This window comes from Entelurus aequoreus, linkage group LG08 (assembly GCF_033978785.1).
Source record: "Entelurus aequoreus isolate RoL-2023_Sb linkage group LG08, RoL_Eaeq_v1.1, whole genome shotgun sequence".
In the NCBI taxonomy this organism is placed as follows: Eukaryota; Metazoa; Chordata; class Actinopteri; order Syngnathiformes; family Syngnathidae; genus Entelurus; species Entelurus aequoreus.
The window spans coordinates 21,560,560-21,582,719 of NC_084738.1; the positions used below are offsets into that span (position 1 = coordinate 21,560,560).

At 41.8% G+C, this 22,160-nt stretch overlaps 1 protein-coding gene across 3 annotated transcripts in view; it reads right to left on the reverse strand.

Moving 5' to 3' along the window:
• Positions 1–4,058: 4,058 nt before the first annotated feature.
• Positions 4,059–22,160, reverse strand: part of si:dkey-220f10.4 (tubby protein homolog) — a 26,608-nt gene continuing 8,506 nt past the window's right edge. For all 3 annotated transcript variants that reach the window (XM_062055945.1, XM_062055944.1, XM_062055946.1), the window contains 8 exons: positions 18,042–18,185; positions 12,112–12,269; positions 11,874–12,035; positions 9,754–9,866; positions 8,485–8,599; positions 4,575–4,673; positions 4,340–4,511; positions 4,059–4,270 (listed from right to left, as the gene is read on the reverse strand). In XM_062055945.1, coding sequence (XP_061911929.1) covers positions 4,137–4,270; positions 4,340–4,511; positions 4,575–4,673; positions 8,485–8,599; positions 9,754–9,866; positions 11,874–12,035; positions 12,112–12,269; positions 18,042–18,185 — 1,097 coding nt within the window. In that variant the 3' untranslated portion in view covers positions 4,059–4,136. The remainder of the gene's footprint in view (positions 4,271–4,339; positions 4,512–4,574; positions 4,674–8,484; positions 8,600–9,753; positions 9,867–11,873; positions 12,036–12,111; positions 12,270–18,041; positions 18,186–22,160) is intronic.

Consider the following 22,160-nt stretch of genomic DNA (forward strand, 5'->3'; position numbering starts at 1 on the left):
GGATCTAACATAATAGTGTGAGAGTCAAGTCCATAATGGATCTAACATAATAGTGTGAGAGTCCAGTCCATAGTGGATCTAACATAATAGTGTGAGAGTCCAGTCCATAATGGATCTAACATAATAGTGTGAGAGTCCAGTCCATAATGGATCTAACATAATAGTGTGAAAGTCCAGTCCATAGTGGATCTAACATAATGGTGTAAGAGTCCAGTCCATAGTGGATCTAACATAATAGTGTGAGAGTCCAGCCCATAGTGGATCTAACATAATAGTGTGAGAGTCCAGTCCATAGTGGATCTAACATAATAGTGTGAGAGTCCAGTCCATAATGGATCTAACATAATATTGTGAGTGTCCACTCCATAGTGGATCTAACATAATAGTGTGAGAGTCAAGTCCATAATGGATCTAACATAATAGTGTGAGAGTCCAGTCCATAGTGGATCTAACATAATAGTGTGAGAGTCCAGTCCATAATGGATCTAACATAATGGTGTGAGAGTCCAGTCCATAATGGATCTAACATAATATTGTGAGAGTCCACTCCATAGTGGATCTAACATAATAGTGTGAGAGTCCAGTCCATAATGGATCTAACATAATAGTGTGAGAGTCCAGTCCATAGTGGATCTAACATAATAGTGTGAGAGTCCAGTCCATAATGGATCTAACATAATAGTGTGAAAGTCCAGTCCATAGTGGATCTAACATAATGGTGTGAGAGTCCAGTCCATAGTGGATCTAACATAATAGTGTGAGAGTCCAGTCCATAGTGGGGCCAGCAGGAGATCATCTTGAGTGGAGACAGGTCAGCAGCGCAGAGACGTCCCCAACTGATGCACAGATGAGTGGTCCACCCCGGGTCCAGATTTTGGACAGCTAGCACAACATCTGCGGTCACCGAATCTGTGCATAAAAGAAACGGCAGATCAAATGGTCTAAAAAGGGGGTCTATTTTAAAGACTAGAGTATACAAATGAGTTTTAAGATGGAACTTAAATGCTTCTACTGAGGTATATAACATGGCAGATGTATTTAAAAGACTTGTGTGAACTCAATAAACTCAACCAAGTCCTGCCTATACTCTCTCATTCTAGCACAGTAGGCTCTGCAAAAATAATCCACACTGCAATGATTCTCTGACTTTTTTTTTTTTTTACTAAGCACCACGTCAGAAAACACTTGGCTCTCCAAGTACCACCATAATGACCAACATTAAAATACAGTAGTGTAAACATTTGTTTAAAAACAAGGCAGAGGTTTTATTTAACAATTATATGTAATATCGTTGGCCATGTGTAACCACATTACACACAGTTTGAACAGTAACATTTATTCAAGTGATTCTTTGGCATAGCACTAGATTGGGGGACCGCAACGCGCGGCTCTCGAGCCACGAGCGGCTCTTTAGCGCCGCCCTTGTGGCTCCTTGGAGCTTTTTCAAAAACATATGAAAATGGAAAAAGATGACGAAAATTTTTTTTGTTTGTTTTAATGTGGTTTATGTAGGAGGACAAACATGACACAAACCTTCCTAATTGTTAGAAATCTCACTCTTTACATTAAACATGCTTCACTGATGAGAGTATTTGGCGCACGCCATTTTGCCCTACTAATTTCGGAAGTCCTTGAACTCACTGTAGTTTGTTTGCATGTACAACTTTTCTTGATGCTGCCACAGAAAGACGTGTTTTATGCCACTCCTTTGTCTCTATTTGTCCATCAAACTTTTTATGCTGTACGTGAATCCACAAAGGTGAGCTTTGTTGATGTTACTGACTTGTGTGGAGTGCTAACCAGACATATTTGGTCACTGCATGACTGTGGAGTTAAAAACGCAGAAGTGTCAGTCAAGTGTCAATCCATGCCCTACATGGTGGAAAATGACATGGTCAAAACCATTGAGAACTACAATTCCCAGAATGCCAAGGGAAAATGGCCGCCAAATTACTGATTGAAGGCACCTGAAAAGGAATGGAGGTTCAGTCAGGATCATTCACCAAACAAGCTGCATGCAAGGAAGAACAGCAAGCAGCCACAACCGCAAGATCTACTCTACAAGTTTCTCCAAACACACCAATGGTCGGTGAATATGCTTCTTCATTTGATGATGATCGAAATGCTTACTTTGTCATGCTTAACTTGTACCTGAAAGCTTCTTAATTTGCTTACTCAACTACCTTAATTTGTTTGTTTGAACGGCTAGGTTCAAGTTGAACCACTGCATTACTGCTTTGATTGCATACTGTTTTTGAACAGTTAAAAGCAAGTTACCATGAATTGATTAACGTGGACCCCGACTTAAACAAGTTGAAAAACTTATTCGGGTGTTACCATTTAGTGGTCAATTGTACGGAATATGTACTGTACTGTGCAATCTACTAATAAAAGTTTCAATCAATCAATCAAAGTTGTTTAAAGCACACGTAAATGGTTTAAGCTTAAGTTAAAATGGCAAATGGTTAAAGTCAAAGGGGTTAATGTTTAATGTTAAAAGTACAAAAGATGAATGCAAAGTTAAAGGATACATTCATGTTTGTTTAACTCTTGCTAAAAGTTAAGCTTGAATTTAGAATGTTAAAAGTTTAAAAGACTTAGAGAAAAGAGACGATCTACAAGCTCGTAACCATTGTTGTAGTTTCTGTAGTCCCTTTAAGTACTCTAATTGTTTAATGTATTTAGTTCAGTTCATTTAACCTGTTTGTTCCATTCAATTGATTTAAGTTATTTATTGAATTCATTTAAAATGGTTAATTAATTCACTAGTTCATTTACATGCATTTGATTTAAAATGTCCATATTCATTTTGACAAGCAATGTGTTTAAATCATTATTTAAAAGTTTAGAAACATTAGTTTTAAACATCTTATTGGAAAGTTAAAACATTATGTAGAAAGTTTAAAACATTATTCAGAGTTTTAAAAGCATTTGTAAAACATTGTTTGAAAATACCAGTGTAATTACATTAACATCTGTTTCTGTGGTTTGAAGGTTTACGACCTGATTAATTGAAGCTCAACTGAAATGAAACCAACAATGCTTCAAGTTGGAAAATAAAAAGTTGATCAATTGGAAATCATGAGTTGTCCTTTTGGAGTAGAAGAGTGGAACTTAACAATGACTAGCACATTAGCATCGATTAGCTTGCAATCATGCAAATTATTGCTAAATAATGCATCATTATGCCTCGTAGTTTAGATATATTTGAGCTCATTTAATTTGCAGTTTCCGTTTTCTTCAACTTGAATACACGCATCTTCAACTTTGGCCATTCTAAGCCAGTCATTTCCCTCTGAAAAGCCTCTGTTTTAGTAATGTTTTCCAATCTTTTAAAAATGTGTGGAATAAATATTGCATTATAACATTTCTGTCAACGAAGATTTGCTTCAGCCTGCGACACATCGTCATTTTGATAGTAGTCTAATATAGACATGTGCTGCCTTCGTTATAACACTTGTATAGGCTTTACATTTTTTTGCGGCTCCAGACAGATTTTTTTTGTATTTTGGGTTGCTGACCCCTGCAGTACATGAAGCCCAAGGTACCACAGTTTGAGAATCACTGGTCTGCTGTATCAAAATCAATGTTCTCGTGAATGTTTTATGTATTTAAGGCTGTAATTACCTAACCCAAATATTCCACTCTGAAACAAATTTTCTGAAGTATTGAATATTCAGCATTTTCCCATTGTTAAAAAAAAACTGCTCTTATTTTTGACAAAAGGAGCCATAAAACAAAAAGAAAACCATCAAAAAATAGTTAAAACTTTATATCAATAGATCTGATAAGAAAAAAGCTTTTATTGCTGACCTATGATACTTTTACGAGTGGGTCCCTTTTGGATCCTAAAAGTAAGTGTGTATATCAAATCATAGGGTCAAAAAGGCAAAATCGTACATTGTGCAGGTTGTACCTAAAAAGTGGCCTTGGGGGTTTAACCCTACAGTACACCCTTTCCAAAAGTTTCAAATGTTGTCGTTATTAAAATTTTCCGCCAGTCATGTAAATTGTATAAATGATATGAAATTAGACATGAAGAACAAGAGTTGATTCCTACATCCTTTATTTGTGCATTGTAGCGGTCAAAATAAGCTGTGGGTGTAGATGCAGGATGTAGCGTAAGCACTTAAAGGTCACTCGCAGGCCAGTTTGCCGTCAAAGGACGAGAGCGTGATGGCAAACGCCTGAAGGGCACACATGGGGAAGCTGTAATCCATGGAGAAAACGTCCTCGGACACGCGTCCAAACTGCATCACGATGTAGTCGTCTGGAAAAGACAATACGTCACACACACACTTTATTGCAAACTGGCTCTGGCTTTAAACTTAAAAGTCACCATTTTCCGGGTGGATGATCTGGAAGTTTTTAACGGAGGCCTGAGTGACGCGCCCGTGGAAGTTGAGCACGTACGACTGAGTCTGCTCGTTCCAGCTCGGGGATTTGTTGACCAGGGTCACCAGTTTGTCTGTGTTGTTGTTGGCGTGGCGCACTAGCAGCGTCTCAGGTTCCTGAAAGACTTTCCACTTTAGTCGCATTGTTCCGTCATTACATCTCCTTTCCTTCACACTCACATTTTTGGGCCGAATGGACACTCTTTCGTCCGTCTCCAGCATGCCAGGGATGACCACTGTCATTTTCCTAGGACCCCGAAATCCCAAAACGTTTGTCTCCTGGAGTTACACAATATAATAATCATTATTATTATTAGTAGTAGTAGTAGTAGTAGTACACATATATGCTGTACACATTTACTTCACAAATGATAGATAAATACAATTTAAATAAAAATAAACAAATAAAATGAGAACATTATTCAAATATACAGTACAGGCCAAAGGTTTGGACGCACCTTCTCATTTCAATGCGTTTTCTTTATTTTCATGACTACCGCCTGTCCCTTACATACACTGCTCAAAAAAATTAAAGGAACACTTTGAAAACACATCCGATTTCAATGGTGAAAAAAAAAAAGTCGGATATCTATACTGATATGGACGGTTTAATGTCTCCGGAACAAAAGGATGCCACATCTTTTGATGGAAATAAAAGTTTTCAGCCTACAGAGGGCTCAGTATATAGACACCCCAAAAATCAAAGTGAAAAAATGATGTAGCAGGCTCGTCCATTTTGCCTAAATTCAATTTCTGCAACTCAAAATTATTTTCAATATCTTGTGTGGCCCCCACGTGCTTTTATACATGCTTGACAACGTCGCGGCATGCTCCTAATGAGACGACGGATGGTGTCTTGCGGGATGTCCTCCCAGATCTGTCTAAGGGCATCAGTGAGCTCCTGCAAAGTCTGAGGAGCAACCTGGCGCCGTCTGATGGACCGAAACATTATGTCCCAGAGGTGTTCTATCGGGTTTAGATCAGGTGATCGTGAGGGCCATTCAATTGTGTCAATTCCTTCATCCTCCAGAAACTGTCTGCATACTCTTGCCATATGAGGCCGGGCATTGTCGTGGACCAGGAGGAACCCAGGACCTACTGCACCAGCGTAGGGTCTGACCATGAGTGCAAGGATTTCTTCCCGATACCTAATGGCAGTCAGACTGCCGTTCTCTAGCCTGTAGAGGTCTCTTCGTCCCTCCATGGAAATGCCTCCCCAGACCATCACTGACCCACCACCGAACGGGTCATGCTGAATGATGTTGCAGGCAGCATAGCGCTCTCCGTGGCTTCTCCAGACCCTTTCACGTCTATCACAGGTGCTCAGGGTAAACCTGCTCTCAGCTGTGAAAAGCACAGGGCGCCAGTGGCGGACTTGCCAATTCTGGTGTTCTATGGCAAATGCCAATGGAGCTCCACGGTTCTGAGCAGTGATCACAGGGCACACTACAGGACGTCGTGCCCTGAGGCCACCCTCGTGAAGTCTGTTTCTGACTGTTTGGGCAGAGACATTCACACCAGTAGCCTGCTGGAGGTCATTCTGTAGGGCTCGGGCAGTGCTCAACCTGTTCCTCCTTGCACAAAGCAGCAGATATCGGTCCTGCTGGTGGGATGAGGACCGTCTACGGCCCTGTCCAGCTCTCCTAGAGTAACTGCCTGTCTCCTGGAATCTCCTCCATGCTCTGGAGATTGTACTGGGAGACACATCAAATCTTCTTGCAACAGCACACATGGATGTGCCATCCTGGAGGAGTAGGACAATCTGCGCAACTTCAGGAGGGTTAAGAAATCGCCTCATGCTCGTGATAATGACTCTAGCTAAAGCCAACACTTGTGGAAAAACAGTTAAAAAAGATCAAGAGGGAGGAACTTGAAATGGCCTCCACCTGCAAAACCAGTCCTGTTTTGGGGGCCATCTCGTTGTTGCCCCCTAGTGCACTTGTTGTTAATTCCATCAACACCAATGCAGCTGAAACTGATTAACAACCCCCTCTGCCATGTACCTGACCAAAACCTTATCAGAAAAGTGCAATTGAATTCATGCCGTACCCTGATAAAAAACTGTTCCTTTAATTTTTTTGAGCAGTGTATATAAGAGCATAACTTCTGATCCAGTCATCTTGATTGTGAGGTTTAACTGTTGCACTAAAGGATTGCTTGTAATTTGTCAAAAGCAGATTGTGTGTGTGTATGTATGTGTGTATATACAGTGTTTATACAGTATATATGAATGTATGTATGTATATGTACACTACCGTTCAAAAGTTTGGGGTCACCCAAACAATTTTGTGGAATAGCCTTCATTTCTAAGAACAAGAATAGACTGTCGAGTTTCAGATGAAAGTTCTCTTTTTCTGGCCATTTTGAGCGTTTAATTGACCCCACAAATGTGATGCTCCAGAAACTCAATCTGCTCAAAGGAAGGTCAGTTTTGTAGCTTCTGTAACGAGCTAAACTGTTTTCAGATGTGTGAACATGATTGCACAAGGGTTTTCTAATCATCAATTAGCCTTATGAGCCAATGAGCAAACACATTGTACCATTAGAACACTGGAGTGATAGTTGCTGGAAATGGGCCTCTATACACCTATGTAGATATTGCACCAAAAACCAGACATTTGCAGCTAGAATAGTCATTTACCACATTAGCAATGTATAGAGTGTATTTCTTTAAAGTTAAGACTAGTTTAAAGTTATCTTCATTGAAAAGTACAGTGCTTTTCCTTAAAAAATAAGGACATTTCAATGTGACCCCAAAACTTTTGAACGGTAGTGTATGTATATATATGTATGTGTATGTATGTATGTATGTATGTATATACACACACATACATTAGGTCAGGAAAAAACAGGCTATTTCATCCCTACAAGCCTGTTTCGCAGGTTTCTCTGCTCTTCATGGGATTATATATTTATAAATATTTATATACATACAGGACTGTCTCAGAAAATTAGAATACTGTGATAAAGACCTTTTATTTTCTGTAATGCAATTAAAAAAATAAAAACCAGTCATACATTCTGGATTCAGTACACATCAACTGAAATATTGCAAGCCTTTTTTTATTTTAATATTGCTGATTATGGCATACAGCTTAAGAAAACTCAAAAATCCGATCTCAAAAAATGTGAATATTTCCTCAGACCAAGTAAAAAAAAAAAAAAGATTTATAACAGCAAAACAAAATTAAACATTTGAAAATGTCAATTAATGCACTCAGTACTTGGTTGGGAATCCTTTTGCACGGATTACTGCATCAATGCGGCGTGGCATGGAGGCAATCAGCCTGTGGCATTGCTGAGGTGTTATAGATGCCCAGAATGCTTCAATAGCGGCCTTTAGCTCATTTGCATTATTGGGTCTGGTGTCTTTCAGCTTCTTCTTCACAATACCTCACAAATTCTCTATGGGGTTCAGGTCAGGGGAGTTGGCAGGCCAATCGAGGACAGTAATGCCATGGTCAGTACACCAGTGGTTTTGGCACTGTGGGCAGGTGCCAGGTCATGCTGGAAAATGAAATCATCATCTCCATAGAGCTTTTCAACAGATGGAAGTATGTAGTGCTCTAAAATATCTTGGTACACAGCTGCATTGACTCTGGACTTGATGAAACACAGTGGACCAACACCAGCAGCTGACATGGCTCCCCAAACCATTGCTGACTGTGGGAACTTCACACTAGATTTCAAGCAACTTGGATTTTGCTTCTCTCCAGCCTTCCTCCAGACTCTAGCGCCTTGACTTCCAAATGAAATACAAAACTTGCTTTCGTCTGAAAACAGGACTCTGGACCACTCTGCAACTGTCCAGTGCTTCTTTTCCATAGCCCAAGTCAGACGCTTCTAGAGATTTTAGAGTAAAAACAGCTATTCTTTGTGGGCAAACACAGCTTATTAGCGATAAAGCTACACACAAATTGGCGTTTTCCCACCAGGGCTTACTTAGAAATTTTAAAAATTCCAGCATCACGGCTAGATTTCAACTAATATTTTTGGAAACCTGAGATTTATTTTAAATGGTTGGGAAAAAAACGAAATGGGAATTTGAAGCTCCAACAGCTTGTGAATGAATAAATATGCGTAGACTCACGTAACAAATGGCTGCCAGTTCCTGTCGCACAGATTCACACTCTTTGATGAAAGGCTTTTTCTCCGGGTTTTCCCCACCGTCGTAAACGGTGAACTTTGTCCCCAAGACATTGGACCTGAAACATATCATTTCTATACTGTAAATCAGGGGTTCTTAAACATTTTGACCATTAATCGCAATTCTTATTTGTAACGATTCTGAATCGATTCAAAACACAAAAATCATATTGTTGATGTAGATTATAATTTCTAATGTACAGATTTACTTCAGAAAAGAGAAGTGCGGGATATTTCTCATGTTGCTTTATTGGTATTTGACTTTATTAAATGTTATGGTAGAATTTTATTCAACAAAACCAGTTTCCTTAAGTAATATACAACATTTTTTAGAGCTGTTTATCTATTTTAGGGAGGAATATAGTTAATCCTAGAACTGGCACCCAATTATATATAAAAAAAAAAGTATAGTTTTGAATCAAGAATTGTTTTGAATTGAGCATTGATTCTAAATTGAATCGTTACCCACAAGAATCGAATCGAAACATGTGGTGCCCAAAGATTCACAGCCCTGGGGCCCATCTTTTCCACTATAGAGAGGCCCGGGGCCCACTCAAATACTAACACTAAATTAGTAATCTTACTCTTGATTTAATCATATTAATTATATCTAACCTACTTACAGGATAAACCTTGTCAAATGATATGAAAGCATGTTTTAATTACAAAGATTAAATTACAAAGATTATTAAACAAGGCTTAGGTCAGGCTGATTACAAACTAAAAATAAATCAAATGTACGACAAAAGAAGGGACTCATAAAAATTGATGAAAAACAAATGTACATACAATTACACATAGCTAAAACAACTAAATTATTAACAAATGTTTATATTTGTTTCTTAAATAAACTGTCAATAAAATAAAGTGCACATGGAAATACAGCTTCACCACTGTAGTCATAATTTTTGCGCTTAAAAAACTTTAGCTCCAGACTTCTTTGGTATGTTTGATATTGTCATTACTGCCACAAGTGGTGGGAAAGTGTATTACAACTGAGTGGCGGCCCAACAACGGGCCCTATGGTTAAGAAACACTGCTGTAAATAATAACTAATGACATCCAATACAAAAATTATAACAGAATGTTCTATTTAGTGTACTGATCAATCTTAACATTTCATAAAAAAATATGTCAGTATGAGGAAGCACCGTTCTACAACACAACCACAAAAATAAACATATTGAATAAAATATAAAAGCAAAGAGCCCACCTTAGCTTTCCGATGTAGCAGCTGGTGTCTCGGGACAGATTTGTCGGGTCGGTTGAAATGAGATAGTTGGATGTTTTACTCTTTTTCCGTTTCCTGCCCGCCATAAGAAACACCTTAATGGTCGAAAGAACGTTAAACAGACAGAAAGTGATGCTAACTTTCACGGAAACAGGCAAAAAAACAGCACAATATCATCCAATATAAGAGGTATATCAAAAATGCTGCCTCTGATTGACACTGTCAGAACCCCTTTGAGAAATTAGGGAACAAATCGAGTCTTTTGAACGGCTCTTTTGAATTCAGTTATAGTGTCAAAACATTGTAACTGCCACATGACTAGCGACTAGACTAGACAATAAGTCAGAAAAATATATACATATTTTTTGTGTATATATATATATATATATATATATATATATATATATATATATATATATATATAATTTTTTTTTTTTTTTAAATTTGGATTCACTTTTCTAGTTCATTGTTCTGACATGCAAAGTAGTTTACACACAGCAGGTAGGGTAGTAAAATATTATTTCCCTTTTTTATTATGTCCTACTTTTTATTGTAGTTGTATCTACAATTGTTATATAAATTTTATTTTTAGTTATTATTCCTGTTCTGTATTGTGAAAATGCTCTTTTGCTACAATAAAAAAAATCTAAATAGTGATGTCACTGTTTAAGCATGAGGATATGGCGCCACCTTATGGAATGTTTACAATGAAAACAACAAAACTAAGATTATATTCAATATTTCAGATAATTCCCACCAATAGAGTGTATTGGTGTAAATGTTAACTATTCTGATCTACAGTTTAGCTTGTAACAGCTACCAGTGATTGTTTCCTTGATAACAAAAGATATGCTATATAAAAAATGCTATAATAACGAGCCAGTCTTTTGAATGGCTCTTTGAAAGGAATGGCTCCTCAAGATTCAGCTCCCTTCAAAGAGCCATAAATCCCAACTCTACTGCTTTGACCAAAATATAAGACAGTATTGAATCGCTTCATATTCACGGCCCAGAGCACAGGTGTCAAACTCAAGGCCCAGAGGCCAGATCTGCCCTGCCACATCATTTTACGTGGCCCGCGAAAGCCCGGAAAAAATCTTTGTCAATAAAATACTTCATTTTTTAGTATTTTTTTATTAATTTTTTTACTAAGTGCATTCGTTCTTTCAGTTTTGACAGAAAAAATACATATTTTTTAAACTTTAACATTATCTGATCATGCTAAATGTACTGTTTCACACTTTATTGCAAATATTTTTGGAAAGATAAAAATAAATATTAAATATCCGATTGTCACCTTTTCTTATGGTTTCAAAACAAGTTATCCATCAATTTGTGTATAAAAAAAAATTCAAATAATCAAATGCATCAACAATTGTGTAATAATATCATGAGGTGATTATACATATATTAGTGCTGTCAAATGATATATATTTTTTAAAATCAGATGCATCACACTTGAATTCTGATTAATCACAGGTTATTACCCGCATGCATAATTCAAATTATTTTCAAAAAAATCGGCCCTCTGAAGGCAGCTATTACTGCAGACCTGTGCAAATTAAGGCTCAGGGGTCGCGTGCGGCCCATTAAGCTTTTCAATGTGGCCCGCCAGACATTCACAAATACTGTAATTTTTTTAGATCTTTAAGATGGAAACTGTAGCTTCCATTATGATGTGAAGTGATGTTTTCAAATTACAGTAAATCTTGAACTATGATGATATACTAGTTACTTTGGTAATCTACGTCACAGCAGCTCAGACGAGGCACCAAGCAGTGTGGGCGGGGTTTGTTTCCACAGAGTCTTTCCACAGAGTGTCAGCCTGAAAAGTCTTAGGGACTGTTTTCAGAGCGGCCAGCCTGAAATGCGGGTGTCAGGGACAGACGGGAATTGTATATTATTGTGGTTATAGTGTAAAACTACAAACTTTTGAACTACTTTGGTTACTTTATTTGTGAGACGGCCGTGAGCTCCAACTATAATGACAAATGTATTGTTCAATGTGAGCATACAGACAACATGTTTGATGCAGCTCTTGTATTTGTTATCAATAGCTTGTGCATGCAATATCAATACAAACACATTGTTGAAGAACCAACCCTCTTGCCGTCGTCCTTCTCCATGTGGAGGTAGTAGGTGGGGTACATGCCCTTCTCCATGCCTCTCCTGTCCCTGGTGACCCGACACTGGATGGTCATGTCTCTGGGGGCGGGACGCAGGGCGAACTTCTCGAGGTCCTCCAGGGATATCGGGGAAGCAGTCTGCAGTCACAAAAGCCAAGTTCCGCTTATCCGTTGGAATTGGATGCTTATGTATTTTAGTGGTTTGATGTCTCACTCTGTTGTTGGATTCACTGCCTGAAGACGAGCCCTCCTTGTAGTTGGAGTTCAGGGATGCTAAACTCGGTGTGTTTTTCTCTCCTTTCTTCTTCTTCCGCTCTTTTACGTCCGTCTGAACTTCCTCGTCTTTGCTCTCGTCGCTTATTTGGCACCTTGCTGTCGGAATATTCACAAACATTTACCACAGCATTTAACAGTATTTTTTCACTGTATAATGACTTTTTCACTGCAGTTAACTCTTATTTACAGTAAAATACTGTCAATGTTACTGTGAAGGCAATGCCTTTTAGCTAGTAATTTGCTGTGAATTTACAATGAAAATCATTGCAGTGTGGTATAAGTACATTTCTAGATTTATAATGATAATTATAGGCCAATAGCCCTGGCAAGTGTCCTGTCCAAAGTGTTAGAGTCAGTTCTACTGAGTAGACTGGAGAAGTACCTTTTAACCACTGATAACCAATTTGGTTTTAAACATAAGCATGGCACTGACTTGTGTATTTTTGCTCTAAAGGAGATTTTAGATAAATATAACAGACAGAATTCCGCAATGTTTATATGCTTTATTGATGCTTCTAAAGCAGTGGTTCTTAACCTGGGTTCGATCGAACCCTAGGGGTTCGGTGAGTCGGCCTCAGGGGTTCGGCGGAGCCTCCGCCATGGAGGTAAAGACACAACCGACTTATCGTGTAAATAAAAACTTCTTCCTATCAGCGTATTATGGATACCCCCAAACAATGTTCCCTCTAATTTTCCATCTGATCTGCAGGTTTTTTGATTGATCGATTTAAACTTTTACTAGTAGATTGCAAAGGAAGAGAATACATTATATGAAACAGTACAGTTTACACAGTACAGTACATATTCCGTACAATTGACCACTAAATGGTAACACCCGAATAAGTTTTTCAACTTGTTTAAGCCGGGGTCCACGTTAATCAATTCATGGTAATGTGTGTAATTTGTTGTGAGTTCATGCACTGTGTTGGTTTTGTTCTTTGAACAAGGTGATGTTCATGCACGGTTCATTTTGTGCACCAGTAAAAAAAACATGACTTTTTCTTGAATTTGAAAAAAACAACAACTTTATTTTTCACTAAAGAAGGGTTCGGTGAATGCGCATATGAAACTGGTGGGGTTCGGTACCTCCAACAAGGTTAAGAACAAATTGCAAATCCATTTGGATTCACAAAGAAGCTGCTGGGAGAGAAACACAGTGGTCAACTCTCATGTCCCGAGGAGGAAATCAACCTCCACATCAAGAACACCTACAGCGACGGCATGAGAGAGCAAGACCTCGGCCACTGTGCAGCCCTCATATGCCCACCAGAACCCTGCACCCTGTTCGACATCAGTGAACCCACCCTGAAGGAAGTTAAAGAGGCAATCAAATCTGCCAGAACAGCATCAGCACCAGGACCAAGTGGAGTTCCGTACAAGGTTTTCAAACAGTGTCCCCGCCTGTTGGAGCGTCTTTGGAAGATCTTCCGGGTGATCTGGAAAAGAGGGAAAGTACCTCAGCAGTGGACGTATGCAGAGGGAGTATGGATTCCCAAGGAGGAAAACGCAAGGAACATCGAGCAGTTTAGGACAATCTCCCTCCTCAGTGTTGAGTGCAAGACCTTCTTCAAAATCGTTTCCAATCGCCTCATGGGATTTCTCCTGAAGAACACCTATATTGACACCTCGGTGCAGAAGGGAGGAGTCCCAGGAGTTCCAGGGTGCATCGAACACACTGGTGTGGTAACACAGCGGATCCGTGAGGCACGAGAGAACAGAGGCGATTTGACAGTACTGTGGCTGGACCTCGCCAATGCTTATGGATCAATTCCACACAAGTTGGTGGAGTTGTCTCTGAGCAGATACCACGTTCCAGAGAAGATTTGCAATCTCATCCTCGACTATTACAACAACTTTAGTCTGAGGGTGTCCTCTGGCACTTCAACATCAGATTGGCATCGTCTAGAGAAAGGTATCATCACAGGCTGTACAATCTCTGTGTCCCTGTTTGCACTGGCCATGAATATGCTTATGAAGTCTGCGGAAGTAGAGTGCAGAGGCCCTTTGTCCAAATACGGCACCCGGCAACCTCCGATTAGAGCATTCATGGATGATCTCACGGTAACCACAACATCAGTGTCTGATTGCAGATGGCTCCTTCAAGGCCTTGATCGACTCATTAGTTGGGCAAGAATGAGTTTCAAGCCCTCTAAGTCCAGGTCCTTGGTCTTGAGGAAAGGAAAGGTAACCGACCACTTTCGCTTCAGTCTGGCAGACACCCAAATTCCATCTATGTCAGAAAAGCCAGTGAAGAGCCTGGGCAAGCTCTTTACTGGTGATCTGAAGGATACCGCTGCACGTCAAGCTACCAGCGATAACTTCAACATGTGGCTCTCAGCTGTGGACAAGTCAGGACTTCCTGGGAAGTTCAAGGCCTGGATATATCAGCATGGCATCCTGCCTCGTCTCCTCTGGCCGCTGCTAATGTACGAATTCCCAATGACCATTGTGGAGGGATTTGAGAGGAAGATCAGCTCGTCCATGCGCAGGTGGCTGGGTCTGCCACGGAGCCTAAGCAGTTTTGCTTTGTTTGGGCACAACACAAAGCTGCAGCTTCCTTTCAGTAGTCTGGCAGAGGAGTTCAAGGTTTCCCGGGCCAGAGAAGTCCTGCTCTACAGAGATTCTGCTGATGGGAAAGTATCTTCAGCAGGTGTGGAGGTCAGAACAGGAAGGAAGTGGCGTGCCCAGGATGCAGTGGAGCGGGCAGAGGCGAGGCTGCAGCACAGCACCCTGGTGGGAACCGTAGCCACTGGTCGGGCTTGGCTGGGTAGCAACACCAAACCAAACTACAGCAGAGCCAGAGGAAAGGAAAGACGAAAGCTTGTCCAAAAGGAGGTTCGTGCCGAGGTGGAGGAGGCTCGCTTCAGCAGAGTGGTGGGAATGAGCAAGCAGGGGGCCTGGACCAAGTGGGAGCACATAGCTGGTCGCAAGATCACCTGGACCGAACTCTGGAAAGCGGAGCCACACCAGTTTAAGTTCTTGGTCCAGTCAGTTTATGATGTCCTCCCAAGCCCTGCTAACCTGTTCACCTGGGGCCTGATAGACGCACCTGTGTGCCAGCTCTGTCAGAAAAGAGGATCATTAGAACACATCCTCAGCTGTTGCTCAAAGGCATTGGGAGATGGCAGGTATCGGTGGCGCCACGACCAGGTCCTGCGGGCAATAGCAGACACCATCTGCATGGGCATCAACACCAGTAAGCAGCAACACCCAACCAAGAGCACAATTGCCTTTGTCCGAGCAGGAGAGAAACCTCAACCCTCCAAGAAGACCCAGGGGGGCCTGCTAACAACAGCAAGGGACTGGCAGCTCTTGGTTGATCTGGGAAGGCAGTTGCGATTCCCAGACATCATCGCAACTACAGCACTCCGGCCAGACATGGTCTTGATGTCTGGAACTAGCAAGCAGGTGGTACTCCTTGAGTTAACTGTCCCCTGGGAGGACAGAATGGAGGAAGCTCAGGAAAGGAAGAGAGCGAAGTACGCAGATCTTGTGGCTGACTGCCGGAGGAACGGGTGGAAGGCCCGCTGCGAGCCTATTGAGGTGGGCTGCAGGGGTTTTGCAGGCAAGTCCTTACACCGGGTCCTGGGGCTCCTTGGGATTTGTGGACTGCACAGGAGAAGAGCCATAAAAAACATCTTGGAAGCATCTGAAAAGGCTTCACGTTGGCTCTGGTTGAGGAGGGGGGACGCGTGGCGTAGTGCGCTACCTGGACACAAGTCGAGGGACTGATCACCCTCGGCTGGGTCGCCCGGGTGAGGGTGTTTGATTAAGACCCGAAACACCCTATGACCCCGAGAGAATCACTGATGATGTGTCCAGGTTGCACCATGAGGTGTATTATAGTACTAGAACCACTGTTCTAAAGCATACGATAGAGTTTAATCATGAAAAGTTATATTTTAAATTGTCTTAAAGTGGTGTCCCTGGTTTGTTAAAACAGAATGTTGGTTTTCTCATCAATGAGAGTAAGATGGCAAAATATGTTATCAGATTAATTCCATGTGAGCAACGGTGTGCGCCAACTCAGGATTTTGTTACCGTTCCCTTTGTAATGTGTATATGAATGATTTGTCTCTGATGTTAAATGCATCTGGTACTGTTTGTAGGATTGTTGACTTGAGTCATCAGTCACCATATGTACGCAGATGATTTGGTCATTTTCAACCTGTATAGTGCTGGTCTTCAACAGCTTCTGAAAATATGCACACAGTGTGGTAGTGATTTTAACATCATATACGATGCTATGAAGAGCAAGATCATGATAGTTAGAAGTAGAGAAGACAGACAATCAGCCTTTCCTGACTTCTCTCTATCTGCACCTGCGCTACGTGTGTGCAGTGAAATGAAATATCTGGGACATATTATTACAAATGACCTGTTTGATGACAAATATACACTATATTGCCAAAAGTATTTGGCCACCCATCCAAATGATCAGAATCAGGTGTCCTAATCACTTGGCCCGGTCACAGGTGAATGCTCCAGGATACCAAGACATTTTGGACAATTCCATGCTCCCAACCTTGTGGGAACAGTTTGGAGCGGGCCCCTTCCTCTTCCAACATGACTGTGCACCAGTGTACAAAGCAAGGTCCATAAAGACATGGATAACAGAGTCTGGTGTGGATTAACTTGACTGGCCTGCACAGAGTCCTGACCCGAACCCGATAGAACACCTTTGGGATGAATTAGAACGAAGGCTGAGAGCCAGGCCTTCTCGACCAACATCAGTGTGTGACTTCCCCAATGCGCTTTTGGAAGAATGGTCGGAAATTCCTATAAACACACTCCGCAACCGCCCTGAGGTCGGTAGGTAGTGAGTTCAAACCCCGGCCGAGTCATACCGAAGACTGTAGAAATGGGACCCATTACCTCCTTGCTTGGCACTCAGCATCAAGGGTATTAATTGGGGGTAAAATCACCAAAATGATTCCCGGGCGCGGCCACCGCTGCTGCTCACTGCTCCCCTGTGGGGATGGGTCAAATGCAGAGAATAATTTCACCGCACTTAGTGTGTGTGTGTGACAATCATTGGCACTTTAACTTTAACCTTGTGGACAGCCTTCCCAGAAGAGTTGAAGCTGTAATAGCTGCAAAAGGTGGACCGACATCATATTGAACCCTATGGCTTAGGAATGGGATGGCACTTCAAAATCATATGTGAGTCAAGGCAGGTGGCCAGATACTTTTGGAAATATAGTGTATTTACAGACAGCGACGGAAGTTATATGCTCAAGCAAACATGCGGTGTCGAAGTTCAGTATGTGCTCAGTTTCTGTGAAGATCACACTTTTTAAAGCGTATTGCACACCACTATATACTGCCCATCTGTGGTGCCGCTTTAAACAAGCCAGTGTTAAGAAGCTCATAGTGGCTTACAATGACAGCATGAGACTGCTTCTAAGAGCTTCAAGCCGATGCAGTGCAAGCCAAATGTTAGTCAGCATTGGGGTCCCCACCTGCTTTGCCACTTTACATCATCTCATGTACAGGTTGAAGTGTAGGGCAGCTACAAGAATGTCATTGATGGTCTGACTAACCCGACTCACAGTTCTGTCAGATTTTCATCCAGTCTGTGGAACCATTGGCGAGTAAGCCTGTACGCTGCATGGACATTGAATATTGTGAAGTTTTTTGTTTTTTTTATGCAAGTTTTTATTTATTTTATTTCTGCTTGTACTGATGTGGGATCTGAGCCGAGGATGTTGCTGTGGCTTGTGCAGCCCTTTGAGACACTTGTGATTAAGGGCTGTATAAATACACTTTGATTTATTTTATTTGGGTTTTAGCGTTGTATGTTTTTTCTTCTGTGATGTGGATCCCCCTGGGTCTGAAATAAAATGACTATTATTAATGAGTACTCACACGTGTTGAGATGTTTTTTCCTAGGCGAAGAGTCGCAGGACGCCGACTCCTCGTCCTCACTTTCCTCATGACGGTTCTCCTTGGGGCCGGTCACCTTCCTCTCAGAGCCCAAGTTGGACGCTGAGGTGTCCTGCAAGTGCTTCTCTAATATAGAAACATACACCATCAGACTTCAGCAACTACTTTTAATGAAGTATTCTTAAGAGACAATAGTTTGGAGATTAAATTAGGGTGTACGTTAGGGTAGTCAGTGTAGAACTTGTATAGCAGTATACTGTACATGTATTATACACTGAAAATGAGTCAAACATAGCCATTAGGTTTTTTGAAATGTTGCCTATCATTTACAATCATTACAAGAGATAAGAACAGGAGCAGAAGCCGAGAGAGTGCGACATTGTCACTGCAAATCTGGAACTTTTGAGCCGATCTATGCCGAATTATTGGAGTGCCCAAATCACCTGGAAACGTCCCCGGCCAGATGGACCAAACGGACAATTGTCTATCGTGTGAGTCACTATTATATTGAATATGATGCACGCACTCCTCCTGAGCTGCCACCTTATCGTGGTAGAGGAGTTTGCGTGTCCCAATGATCCTGGGAGCTATGTTGTCCGGGGGCTTCCATGCCCCCGTGTAGGGTCTCCCAAGACAAACAGGTCCTAGGTGAGGGATCAGACAAAGAGCAGCTCGAAGACTTCTATGGAAATGCAAAAACCGAGACTCAGATTTCCCTCGCCCGGACACAGGTCACCGGGGCCCCCCTCTGGAGCCAGGCCCGGAGTTGGGGCACGATGGCGAGCGCCTGGTGGCCGGGCCTGTCCCCATGGGCAGCCCGAAGAGGCAATGTGGGCCCCCCCTCCAATGGGCTCACCACTCTTGGGAGGGGCCATAGAGGTCGGGTGCGTTGTGAGCTGGGGGCAGCCGAAGGCAGGGAATTTGGCGGTCCGATCCTCGACTACATAAGCTAGCTCTTGGGACGTGGAATGTCACCTCGCTGGGGGGGAAGGAGCCTGAGCTAGTGCGCGAGGTGGAGCTTCGACGCACAGCAAGGGCTCTGGAACCAGTTCTTTCGAGAGGAGCTGGACTCTCTTCCACACTGGCGTTGCACGCAGTGAGAGGCGACGGGCTGGGGTAGCTATTCTTGTTGTCCCCCGGCTCAGAGCCTGCATGTTGGAGTTCAACCCAGTGGACGAGAGGGTAGCTTCCCTCTGCCTTCGGGTGGGGGGGATGGATCCTGACTGTTGTTGGTGCTTACGCACCAAACAGCAGTTCAGAGTACCCACCCTTTTTGGATACACTCGAGGGAGTACTGGAAAGTGCTCCCCCGGGTGATTACCTTGTCCTACTGGGGACTTCAACGCTCATGTTTGCAACGACACCAATAATGAGCCAATTTGTGTATGTTAGAAAGTGAAAAAACAAAAAACTTTTGTCTGCTTGTCTCTCATAATGATTGTGATGGATAGGCAAAATTCCCCCAAAAAGTGCAGTTCCCCTTTAAATATCTGGAAAGCATAGGGAATAGAAGCAACAGCCCATGATCCAAAGCATACCACATCATGGCTGGTCAAACATGCTGGGAGGCAATGTTTGATTGGCCTTCATTTGGAAGGCCTGATTTTACACTCTACAGACATTTTTCAACTAGTGCCGAGCCCAATCGGAAACTGTGACACAGTACTAGAGAGGAGGCACAGGGGACAAAATGGAAAACATATTAGAGTTAAACCTGGGAAAATGTAACACGGTTGATCAGTGTTAGGATCCTACATGACAGTTTTGACTTTGTTCGCTATTTTGCTGTTTTATTTCATTTCCTGTTCTGGTGTTCCTATTTTGCTTCTACTTCCTGTTGGGTTTGTTGCGTTGCTGCCCCTTCACTTTCTGTTCTGTTTCCTGCCAGCACACATGTTTTCTATTAGTTAATCTAACCTATTTAGTTTCACCCGTTGCTCCTTGTTGGCTATGGATCATTGTGCTTTGTAGCTTGACAAGTGTTTGTCCTCTGTGCATTTCCACCTTGCACTAGATTTATTTGGCCTGGCCTTGTTTTTTTTCCCCCCAAGCATGCTAAAAGAGCTTTCACCTTCACGTTGCCTTCTTTGCTCTGCATCCTGGGGTCCACACCAACAACTCCAACACAAGAACGTAACAAACAATAAAGGTCCCACTGCAGTCATGGCTGCCCTTTAACAGTGAATACAGTATATATGAATATGTGTACAATCGCCTCAGGATATTATTACACATAGGTATACTTGGCACTGACCGAATTCCATCGGTACTACCAACTTACCAAGTATTGAGTCATGTAAAATTAAACGGTGCCATACTCTGATACCTTTGTCGCACGGGACGTCACTTGGCAGGGTAACAAGCACCCAAGCAGCACTCTGAGCGGACTCAGCCAACAAGTGTGCCTGATAGAAAATGCTTAAATGTAAAGTAAGACTCTACTTTTCCAATATGCGCTAGCTTGATACTAATTGACATTGGCTGTGCCGAATACATGGTGCTAATTAGCATGAGCAATTTCCAAATGTCCACGTTTTGTAATGAAAACTACAACTAAAATGCATGGTACAATCAAAGAGAGGGTGTGTAATAAACACAACACTTTTTAGGGCGCAAAAAAGACAAGACTTTCCGCTTCATGGCAAAGACTACTCCTTGACTAGGCAACACATCCATCCATCCATCCATCTTCCTCCGCTTATCCGACAACACGTTGTTTTGGAATTACAACTGCATGCAAAATCCAATATATAAAACTTGCAAACGAGACTCAGAAGTCTAGTAAAACAATAAATAACTGGACAGCACGGTTATCACTATCAGCTCACTGTTAAATTAAAGAGTGGGATTTTATTATTAAACAAATTAACATTTATTAAACACTTGAACACACACAAAAGTATCAGAATTTGGCCCTTCTGCACCCAAGGGCCAAAAATGGGCATTGCAAGTTTGAAATTTCGACAGGGAGTGTTTTTTGTTTTTTTTAAATGGATTTGTGTTTTTGATTGCAACTTTGTTAGAATAGGATGTATACATAAAATATACACACTTTCGCTTAAGATCTCTATTGGCCCCGTTAGCTCCCATTAAAACTGCCTCTTTTTAATAGACTCTAATCCTGTTGTGTTACTAAGCTTATTCCATGAAAACCAAAAAAAATCGCATTCTTGCTGATTGAAAAACAAGAAAATATTGTTTTAGTGTAATGCATACTTGCCAACCTTGAGACCTCCAATATCGGGAGGTGTATTGTCAAGTATTGTGTATGAAATACTTGACTTTCAGTGAATTGTAGCTATATATATATTTTTTAAATTTTATTTTATTTACATAGAAAAAAAACAAACAAACTTGAATTTCAGTGTTCCAGTGGCTATCCATTAGATGGCAGTATTGTCCTGTTTAACTTCTCCGTTCATGATGAGTATATCTTTTCGGCCGCCATGTCTGTAATTTCCTCGTTCTTCTGCTTCGTCTCCTTGTTGTGTGCGCAGTTGTGCACTCTATAAAAGCCCTAGATGTTATGATGTCTTTGGGCAGGCAAGCTGTTTATTTTGTGGGAAAGCGGAAGTGAGAACAGGCTGTCCCCACTCAGTCTCAGGTTCACATTGAGCTGGAGGGGGCGTGGCCTCCAGCTCCGGCTGAATACCGGGAGTTTGTCGGGAGAAAATCTCTGCCGGAAGGTTGTCGGGAGAGGCGCTGAATATCGGGATTCTCCCGCTAAAAACGGGAGGGTTGGCAAGTATGGTGTAATGGTGGCCCTTAACCACCAAATATCGATGAGCGTAAATGAGTTCACTTCCATTAAACCGCTGAAATGTAATGAAAATGATCTAGGGCAGTAATAAATATATATTAGAGTGTCCGCCCTGAGATCGGTAGGTTGGAGTTCAAATCCCAGCCGAGTCATACCAAAGACTATAAAAATGGGACCCATAACCTCCCTGCTTGGCACTCAGCAACAGAGGGTTGGAGTTGGGGGTTAAATCACCAAAATGATTCCGGGGCGCGGCGCCGCTGCTGCCCACTGCTCCCCAAGGGGATGGGACAAATGCAGAGGACAAATTTCACCACATCTAGTGTGTGTGTGACAATCAT